Source organism: Vitis riparia, chromosome 11, assembly GCF_004353265.1.
Source record: "Vitis riparia cultivar Riparia Gloire de Montpellier isolate 1030 chromosome 11, EGFV_Vit.rip_1.0, whole genome shotgun sequence".
Classification (NCBI taxonomy): domain Eukaryota; kingdom Viridiplantae; phylum Streptophyta; class Magnoliopsida; order Vitales; family Vitaceae; genus Vitis; species Vitis riparia.
Window position 1 is genome coordinate 8,080,462 of NC_048441.1, and position 10,737 is coordinate 8,091,198.

Below are 10,737 nucleotides of genomic sequence, written 5' to 3' on the forward strand. Positions count from 1 at the left end.
AAGGGAACAAAAACATTGTGCGGAACACCCCTTTAGAATTCCTCAAGTAGAAGCATAGACTTTTATTTATTTATTTATTATTTTTAAGTGTTGACTATGTGTAAAAACCTTTACAACCGCAATTTTGTACTGTCAACATTGAATATTCTTCCTTCATATATCAGCTACTTTTGGATTGGGGTTTCCAACTTTATGCCTTTCGGGATTAAAAGGGCATTTTCTCAAAGTTTTCTTTATAATAATAAGATAAGTTAAATTAATTTTCCCACAATTATTAGGGTGAATGGAGTCAATCTTTGGGTGGATATTTTGAAATAAAAGAAAAATGAGGTGTGGCTAACAAAGGTTTATAAATAAATAAAGAATTTACTTTCAATCAAAATCATTGTTGGGGTAGGTTTCATGATAGATGTACAGGAAAGTAAAGAAAAGAGAGACAGTCCAAGAGCACTCTAGAGTTGTATGAATGAAGCAGGGCAAAGAAGCTTCAATAGGAAACAAGGCAACAGGGCATGGTAGTCAGAGCATGATCAGAGAGGAATGTGTCACAATGGAGAGTGTGTAAAGAGGGAAAGGAACAAACCAACCACCTATATTTTGACTGGCTAATAACATCCAATCATGAAAACACGCTTTTCTTGCAGGCTTGTTGGTTGATAGTTGAGGTTGCAGTAAAAGTCGCTTTCTCCCATAAACATCCGCATCTCTTTCTTTTTGATATTTTTCCTTTTTTATTGCTTTATTTTGTCGCACCACATCTCACACCCATTCCGATACATTTCATATATTATTCCTCACCTGTATTTTCCATCTTTTCTTATCCCATTCCCCTTCTCGGCCTGAGATCAAACTCACCATACGAGGAAAATACCCATCTGGGTATTGCAGATTTTGATTTCTCTGGGAAAATTGGGGATTGGGGATTGGGGATTCGAGGTTTTTGGCTTCTCAAGGAAAATACGGAAGTGGGTTGTCGAGATTTGATTCCTATCGGAAGTTTTTGAGTCTGTGATGTCGCAATTTCATCTGGGTATTGCAGATTTTTGTTTTTGATGCAAAATTTAGTATTCGGTTTTGCTAATATAGGTGGTGAATGAGGCTTTTGTTTTTTCTCTTTTGTTCCGTTTTCCCTGTTTGTTTGGGTTTCTCGAAGTTAACGATATCTTTAACTAATAGATAGACGGTCACATCCAGATTGGATTTCCCATAGGTAGTTCCACAGTTGGCTATCCTTCATAAGGGTTTTTTGGTGCAAATCCTTGAAGCATCCTGTTTATTTTAGGACAGTGCCAGAATTTGTTGTGGGTTGTTAATAGTTTGGTAGAAAAATAAGGAATTTTGTGCAGAGAGAACCATTACTTATTTCTTTCTTCCAATTTTCTTTATATAATTTCTTCGAATCCTTTAAGAATCAAGGATTAGAAGTCCTTTAATACATGAGAAGATCTACCTGTGGATTATACTGTAATGCATTCTTGGTGAAGATTAAGCGTTGTGAAGCAAGGAAACAATACAATTTTTGTTTTATTTGGGGGTGTAAATTTGGAGGATCATGAGATTTCTAAGCATTGTGGGGAATTCCTTTGGATGCTCTGCTTCTGGGGAGCGCCTGGTTTCAGCGGCAAGAGATGGTGACCTTCAAGAAGCCAAGGCTTTATTGGAATATAATCCACGTCTTGCAAGGTATTCAACTTTTGGGGTTCGCAATTCCCCCCTCCATTACTCTGCAGCTCAGGGCCACCATGAGGTATTATTCCTTAGCCTACATTAGGCTTCCCAACTTGATTTATTTATTTTCTGAGAAAGACCAATCTCATTTTCTTGAATTTTTTGTATTTCAATTCTTCTCAAAGGTGATTGTATCGTTCCTTGTTTCTAGATTGTCTCCCTCTTGCTTGTATCTGGAGTAGATATTAATCTCAGGAACTATCGAGGACAGGTAAATCCCAAACTCTCATTGAAATTTAGCTCTTATTCCAGAGATCTTTCTTGTGGTTTCTGTTTCTCAAAGTCAAACACTAGGGTGCCAAAAGTAGTCGAACTTTAGATTATTTAATTTCTTTCAAGAATTTCTTTGCATTTTTATTTTGAAAATAAGAATTATGTTCTTTATTTTGATGAACAGACTGCTTTGATGCAAGCTTGTCAACATGGCCACTGGGAGGTTGTTCAGACACTGGTTCTTTTCCGAGCCAATGTAGGGTCTTTTATCCAATGCCATCTTTCCCACATTCCATTAACATTTACTGGCTTTTCAAATTTATCTGATACAAAATATTAAAAATTCACGGGCATTGTTGTTTAGATTCACAGAGCAGATTATCTAAATGGTGGTACCGCTCTCCACTTGGCTGCTTTGAATGGGCATTCTCGATGCATTCGGCTCCTTCTTGCGGATTACATTCCTAGCATTCCTGATCTTTGGAACATCCTGAGAAAAAGATCAAATAGGGAAGAATCTATTTCGGAATTTGATGAAGGGTACTCGGTTCACAGCCCTTTTGTTCTTTCATCCTTTTTTCCACTATGCTGAGTCGATCTGTTTATTTGCCATTCCATTATTATTATTATTATTATTATTATTATTATTATTATTATTTAATTTATTATTATTTATATTTTTTGCACTAGAGCTCTCTGTCAGGTAATCAATAGACCTGCTGATGGGGGCATCACTGCTCTTCATATGGCTGCACTGAATGGACATGTTGAAACTTTGCAATTACTCTTGGATTTAGGGGCTTCTCTTTCTGAGGTCACTGTGGAAGATGGGACGACAATTGACTTAATAGGTGACTGCAATTTTTCTATTCCCTTATGATTAGTGGTCATCCATTAAATTTCTGATGGAAAATTCATAGTTTTTCTTTATTGATTGATAAATTCATAATTCATTTTAATTTACAATTGTTGTGTTGATTTCTTGGTTCCCCATTTTCCTTCTCATAGTATTGAAAACTCTGGTTACATGGTTATTACATGGGTGTGAGTATAGGATATATGTTAGACACACTTTTTTGTGGGAGCAAACAGCTTTACATTCAACATGTGTTCCCAAAATGAAGAGACAGATTTATTTTTACTTTACAATAAGTTCCTAAGCTTACCACATAAGTGACTTTTTCATGTAACACTGTTGTGGAGATCAATCGTTTTACCACAGGGTTTACAAAACTTCAATAATTTAAACATGTTCCAATGCCCTGATATTTGGGGGTTGGAAAGATTTGACACCTACATGTGTGTACTCACACCTAAACACTGTGTGTCAGTTCATGTAATCTGGTTTGAAAATTAACCTACAAATACTCGTGATTGTTTAGAACCATTTGAGAAACAGATGTGATTGTTTGTGAGCTGGCCAATTCATCCCCCCATTCCACTAGTTCTGATGCATACTGCACAAAAAGACTAGATAATGAAGCCTTGTCTAAGTCTCAAAATTACCTTTTTCCCTTTTCTTCTGCATGGTTGACTTTTGAAACTGAACCCATTCAATTGTTGTTCCCTTGCAGTTCTTATCTTTTTGTTTTTCTTTACTTTTTCCCTTTTTCCCTTTCCTATTGTTTCCAAACTTCTTTGTTTTTTGTCATTGGTGGGGTAGTGCTATAGTTTTACTCAAACTGATAAATCTGAAGATGCTTTTTTTTTTTTTGATAGGAAACAACACATGTATATATTGATAGAAAAAGAAGTACAATAGAAGGATGAGGAATCCTCCCACCAAAGATGAAACTAAACAACACAAAAAGATAACAAGACACTAAACTATGTAAACTACAAACAAGCTCCCTTGACTAGACCGTCCCGTTGGAACTACACACTGTTAGCCAATCTAGTTATAACACGTTAAGGGGAATGCCCTTAAAAACCGTGGAACACAAAGCCCAAAGAGAAGCAAGGAAATGAATGGAATCCCAAAGATTCTCTGAATTCCTAGCTTTGTCCTCAAATATTCTAGCATTTCTTTCCCGCCACACAACCTCAATTATAGCTATGCACGCATTTTGCCACAAAACTATCCCTCTCTTGGATTTGCCAAAACCTTTATAATTGATGGACATCATGTCTGAAATGCTTCTCGGAGGAACCCAATCCATCTTGGCTAGCTGAAATAATCTGTGCCACAACCCCGACGACACAGAACAATGTAGATGATCTGTTGATTCTCCTTGCTTCATGTACAACTTACAAATGTCAGGACTAAGAGCTTTGTGGGGTCTTCTCAATTGTAGCAAGTCATTAGTATTTACCTTCTTGTGTGCCACAAGCCAGACAAAGGCCTTAACTTTGAAAAGGACTTGAGAATTCGATACAAACTTAGTAGGGAAAAATGGAGATAAATCAGGCATTTGGGACAAGGCTATAAAGAAAGACTTGATTGTAAACAATCCTGAAGAAGGTAAATTTGAAGATGCTTTTTACTAGGAAGAAATAGCATAGGAGTAGTTGAACAGGAGTTCCTGATTCTTGTCAAAACACAAAGTTTCTAATTCTTTCCTTACAAACCTTTTGACTTTGTTGAGGATGTGCTCAACGAATAATAGATAGAGCTTTCAGTTAGTCCAACATGAGTTTATTGTTTCACAATCATGTCTTTTGTTAAAGTGGAATATCTGTTGTCACTTCTTAGGTGCGGGAAGCACTCCTCTTCATTATGCTGCATGTGGTGGAAATGCACAATGTTGCCAGGTATGTTTTTAGTTTCTTTTTTTTTATTTTGTTTTTTGAATATTTAAATTCTATTTGCCATTGTATTTGTGCTGGAATACATCATCTAACACATGTTTTGCTTTCAGATTTTGATTGCTAGGGGTGCCTATTTGGCTGCTGAAAATGCAAATGGGTATGTGTATGATTCACTTACAGTTCATTTTCTTTTTGATGCGCTGCAATTCTCTCGTGCTTTTCCACTGAAAGGTTTATTTATTTATTTATATTTAATTTTGTATTTGAAAGCAGCTTATTCAGAACTAAACCAGCAATTTGATGGAGCTGGTGCTAGTAGACATCATGGATGCAAAAGTCTATTTTGTTTTTTCTTCTATGGTCAAGTAGATTAGGTGTATGGCAGATAGGTTAGCAAATTTTCTGTGCAGTAACAAATATTAAGGGGAGTGATGGAGGTGACCCTATTCCAGATTTTGTATTCATTTTAAGAAAGAAATGGCAGCTTCTTTTATTTTATTTTTTGTTATAATTAGTGTTGGAGGTGTTTTCCAAATTTTGCAACCATTCCCATTTGTTTTTCAATATCTTGTTTCTAGTGATGGATTTTTGCCTTATGTTTTTTGGAAAGGAAATTGGAATTTTATCATTTCTTTTTTTTTGGTCAGAGTTTGTTTCCTGGGAAGGATAGGTCCTCCTTTGTATATTCTTTTCAATTTGATTAATCACATAGTTGGTTTCTGACAAATATATATATATATATATATATATATATATATATAATTTCTAGTAGACTTCCTACCACCTCCCTACAGCATGCTGTGTCTTGCAGACTCTTTCAGAAGAAACCTGCATTTTCCTTGGTTTAAGCATCTTGTCTTGTAATTTTTTTTTTTTTCTCTTGATCAATTAAAAATTGTAAACTTCTCCTTGTTTTAAATTTATGTTCTGAAGATGGACTCCCTTGATGGTTGCTCGATCATGGCATAGAGGTTGGCTTGAGGAAATTCTTAGCACGCAGCCAGAAGTCCAGTCACGGACTATTTCTTCCTCATATCTATCTCTTCCACTTATGAGCATTGTAAAAATTGCCAGGTGAGTGATTGCCACTTTCTCACTCAAGAGTTACCTTGGTGATTCCAATTTTGTTCTGTTAAAAACCATATAACTTGCATCATGAGTGTTGAAATTTCTGATTTGTACATGTTCTTTCCAAACTAGATTTCTGAGCACTTCCCTGATGATGCCAAGCTCACAAGTTTTGGTTTTCCTAAGTGGTATCTCTTTAATGATCTGAGTAAAAGATTTTACAAGAGGGATGATTTAGAAAATATATGTAGCCCAGCTGAACTTGTGCTAAGCTTTGTAGGAGACAAATGAATGGAAAATTCCATGAAGTTCTCTCCTTGTATTATTGAAGATGCATCCTAAATATATTTTTCAAGTCCCAATAACAATTAGGGCAGGCTGCTAGAAGAAATGAAGTCACTCAGTCACCAAATAAGTTGGTTTTTTTTGCCAAGCAATTGTGGTGCCTTGTAGGGTTTTTCTTTCAAGAGATCAGCAATGTACTGTGCTGTCCAACAAGTTATAGGCCCAGTTGGATGATGGGATATGTCTATCCAGTCTCACACATCTTATTGGGTTGACTTGTCTCATACTTTGTAAAAAAAGGCATGCTTGAGGGGGTTAATAGGATGGGACCCATTTTCATGCCATAATGTGTTATCTCATTCTAGTGCAGTTTTTTAAACACAAGAGGGGGCTCTCTGTGTATGCAATTATTGACATGTTCAGGATTGAGAGATCAAGTACTTGAATCCCAATGCCTCTCAAACCTTAGTTGGTGTTTCTTCATGAAGGAACTGCATGTCAAGAGAAAACTGTCAACCAAAGTGAGAAAGGGAGAAGTTATAATCCCAAAGTTGAGGTTAATATACTTCTGGAAGCATGTGGTAAAGCACTAAACACAATCTTGCTAAGTCAGTTCATATGAAAAGAGTATGCAACCATAGTTGCTTGCAACTGAGCTCCACACTAACTAGAGAAGGCAATGAAATGGTTAAAATACTGCAACCAGAAGCTCTTGAAGAGAAATCCAAAATGATATATAAGATAACATTTGATAGAACATTTAAGGGGTGTTTGGACGAACTTTGTGACTCACAACTAAGAAAACTTAATATTTGTCCATATGCTGAAAGCAGTATTCATTTTTGTAAGCTTTCTTCTTCTTCCTCCCCTTTTTTTCTTTCAGTTCTTTTGTTTTTGGTTCCTCTAAAGGATTCAGAATGTTTTGTCAACTGAATGAAATTGTTTTCATGGAAATTCAAAGGAAATGGTTTCCATCATTTGTGGCTTGACATTCTTAATTAACCACATGAATGATCAACTATTCTGTTTAATTGGGGGATGTCATTATGTTCCTTCCTGTTGTCAATTTAGAACCTCTTTCCTCGACAAGTATAATGGAGAATTCAAACTCATAGACTGTATATATATATATATATATATATATATATATATATATATATATATATATATATATATATTTTGAAGTTATGCTGTCTTTCAGCTTCCAATTTACAATAGAACATGGAGAATTTATAAATTATGTAAGTCAAATTTTTGGAAGTGCTTAAGGTGAAATATCCTATTGAGTAGTACTAGGTTCACACATACTGTACCAGATTGATGTAATTGTAGATTTACATATGTTTGTTTTCAATTATTAGTCTAAATTATTGTGAAATTTGAGGAAATATGGTAATCCGGTTTCCTGCATCTTTTTTACTTATAATATGTTGTATAATTATTTCATAATCTTTTCCACCAAGCTGGGGGATATGGGAAGGGTGAGTTATGTCACAATTATATTAAGCCATTTGGTCATTTGCAGAGAATGTGGATGGAGGAACAATGATTCCCTACCAACATGCCAGGATCCATGTGTTGTTTGTTTGGAAAGAAAGTGCACTGTGGCTGCTCGAGGTAAATCCCCTGAGAATTTGCAAATTATCAACAGAAGGTTTCTGATGTATCTAATTTGCTTTATTTGAATCATGTGGAAACCCAATAGCTCCACTTGGAAGGACCAGGGAGAACTGGGGACTTACGACTGTTAATTTTTTTTATTACCCTTTGCTTTCACACCCTGGTCCTCACCATGGGTTCTTGAGTTTGTGTTCTTCATCGACACATAATAATGTAGGATGCCTCATGGTGCAGGTTGTGATCATGAATTTTGCACAAAATGTGCCTTGTACCTCTGTTCCATGAACAGCAGCTCAACTGTCTCCCAATGTCCCCTGGGTTCAATTGCCTGCCCTCTCTGCCGAAATGGCATAGTTTCATTTGTCAAACTTCCAGGCACAAAACCATTAGTTAAGGAGATTGCAAGAACAAGTTTGTCCCTCTCGTTTTGCACATGTTCCGGTGAGGGGCCAGAGCCCACCTCACTAACAACTCCATTCTGCAAGCCTGATTTCCATTGTAGCCGGATTTCCCCCCTCGGATCCTCATTCCGCAGCCTGAGCTGCCAACGGTTCTCTTCAGTGAAACTCAACTCTAGCCTTTGCATGGGAGCACCAGACACTAGTCCTTCTTTGGTTCCATGCACGGTTGACCGAAACTTGCGAAACCACTTGGCTAGGTGTTCAAGGTCTGGCTTAAGACGATCCGCTTCCCACTCTGAGAGCAGAAGGTCATGGTTTTCTGCCCTCAATCAGTATGTAGCTACCGGCAGTGGATGCTGACCATTCGGGGAAGTTGTTATTTTTTTTTTCTCTTTCTCCTCGACAAAAATGTCTTATATTTGTCTTTCTTTTGGTCCATTGTTTAAGCTTTCAATCTTCGGTTGTAAATGATTATTGGGTTTGTAAATACAAAAATCTCACCCACCCACACTATACAACAAATCCATGGGATTTCAGCTAAAATGCCTGATGCTCTGGAGTTGGATAACTGGTTCTTTTGAATGTTAATTTTCATATAAGATGTTTGCTCATCACTTCCTCCAATTTGTAGTGAGAGCAAGTCAGGTTGCATAGCGTACTAAGTTTGTGGGTGGATATTAATGTAGTAAAATTGCTTTTATGGTGTTGAAATCGGTTTTGGCAATGAAAATGCATGAATCAATTGGGCATGCTCAAAAGGGCATTGCCCCCAACTTAGCAAAATCCACCCGAGGTAGATTGGGCAATGAAGCTCCATGCAAATTATTTGCAGGACGGATTTAATAGTTTGTTTGCTTGCAAATGGGACCCCTTCGCTGGTTGGGGTCGATTTTTCTCATGTCCCTACATATAACATGATTCGACATATCGGACTTGTTTGGTGCTTTTTCTAATCTGAATCCATTAATGGTGTCCTAGAAAGGATTTAGATAAGGGATAAACTTCGTCAAAGGTTTCGAGCATAAATTAAATCACTTTGGTGATTTATTGTATGAATATAGAAAAAGAAAGGTTCCCATTCTGGTGTGATATTATTTGAAAACACATTGAAAACAAGTCGAAGAATTTGACTTCAGGCCCGAGTTTGTACGCTTTAGATTCTCTTCCATTCTCGCTTTAGGTTCTCTTCCATTCTCGATCTATAAGGCTGTGTTAAGATTCTTGAAAAATACCAAGGAAAGAAAAGAGGGAGGAAAAGTGGATAGAAAGAAAAAGAGAAGGAAAGAAATATAAAAATTTTCACTTATTTCATTATCCATGGAAAAGTTAAGGAAAAAAAGACAAAATTAATTTTCTTTTCTTTAGTTATCTATGGAAAAGTTAAGGGAAAAATGAGAGAGAAAACAAAATTAATATAAAAAATAACCTACTACATCATTATTTCATAACTAATATAATAAAAAATAATAATTATAATAATAATAAATAACCTACTACATCATTATTTCATAACTAATGTAATAAAAATATTTATATATAAAAAAAAAAAGTAGATCCAAGTTTAATTGACAACTAAAGTTGCGCCAATCAATTGGACAAGCAAGGAAAGCTTGAGCCACACTTACTAGTAAGAGATTGATATGCTTTTATATAGGATACATCACTCATGCCTTCAACCTTATCAATCTCTTCAAACAATTGCTCTTTTGTGCAATTTAGAAGGTTACTTCTATCAAAAACTACTACAATTGCATCCATTCCAACTTTAATTGACCTTAATTATTTACTTACAATGCTATCATATTTTGCTTTTTTCTTTTTCCTTTTTTTTACTTGACTTTGGTGCAAAAATAGACACATGCATATGAGAAATTTGTTTCAATTGTTCCTTCATTCTCAACAAAAGCAAATGTTTCAACTCTAAACCCATCTTGTGATGATCCTATAGGAATTGCATCATCAATGTCCAAATTTTGTCCTTGTGCCCAACAAAGTTATCTTTCTTTGCACCTATGACAAGACTTCTTGTTGCTTGGTGTTTTCCAAGGAGAATGGATAACTTGTTATAATTTCTAATAGGTGTGTATCTAAGTTGAGATGCTCCTGGATGTGCTTAGGGAATTTTAACATCATAAAACAAATATTAATAAAACCTAAGTTTAATTATGGTAATGTCTATTATAAATCAATCTTTACATTGTATCCAAATTTTTTATTTATAATAATTCAAAAATCAACAACAATAGACAAAATAATAATAATAATAATAATAATAATAATAATAAACTTATCTTAGAATAAGTAGTCCATCTTTTGTGATAGTCTCAATCATTTGGGTTGATTCATTGAAACCAAATCTATTCCCACTTTGTAAAACTTCTTGAGCAACATAAAAGTTTTATTTTATTTATTTATTTTTTTTAAAGAAGAATAATAATAATAATAATAATAATAATAATAATAATAATAATAATAATAATAATAAACTTATCTTAGAATAAGTAGTCCACCTTTTGTGATAGTCTCAATCATTTGGGTTGATTCATTGAAACCAAATCTATTACCACTTTGTAAAACTTCTTGAGCAGCATAAAAGTTCAAAGGAAAATGAAAATTTTCACCAATTTCCTTAGTTACTATTGCATAAGTTGTCTTAGTGAAAATTTCTCCTATC

At 35.2% G+C, this 10,737-nt stretch overlaps 1 protein-coding gene across 2 annotated transcripts; it reads left to right on the forward strand.

Moving 5' to 3' along the window:
- Positions 1-423: 423 nt before the first annotated feature.
- LOC117925202 (probable E3 ubiquitin-protein ligase XBOS32) lies at positions 424-8,721 on the forward strand. 2 transcript variants are annotated; one of them, XM_034844136.1, is made up of 10 exons: positions 424-1,747; positions 1,880-1,939; positions 2,126-2,197; positions 2,306-2,481; positions 2,632-2,792; positions 4,634-4,692; positions 4,800-4,846; positions 5,623-5,763; positions 7,568-7,659; positions 7,897-8,721. In XM_034844136.1, the coding sequence occupies exons 1-10, from the start codon at positions 1,553-1,555 to the stop codon at positions 8,421-8,423; spliced, it is 1,530 nt and encodes a 509-aa protein (XP_034700027.1). In that variant the 5' UTR covers positions 424-1,552; the 3' UTR covers positions 8,424-8,721. The 2 variants fall into 2 exon arrangements, with proteins under 2 accessions (XP_034700027.1, XP_034700028.1); XM_034844137.1 differs by lacking the exon at positions 424-1,747 and having other exon boundaries at positions 1,875-1,939; positions 2,314-2,481.
- The last annotated feature ends 2,016 nt before the right edge of the window (positions 8,722-10,737 follow it).

Excerpts from the sequence above, each read along its gene's own strand:
- LOC117925202 (XM_034844136.1), top strand. The coding sequence starts at position 1,553 with ATGAGATTTCTAAGCATTGTGGGGAATTCCTTTGGATGCTCTGCTTCT. Across the intron at positions 4,847-5,622 it reads GCTGCTGAAAATGCAAATGG|ATGGACTCCCTTGATGGTTG; the intron begins GTATGTGTATGA and ends TATGTTCTGAAG. Across the intron at positions 7,660-7,896 it reads GTGCACTGTGGCTGCTCGAG|GTTGTGATCATGAATTTTGC; the intron begins GTAAATCCCCTG and ends CTCATGGTGCAG.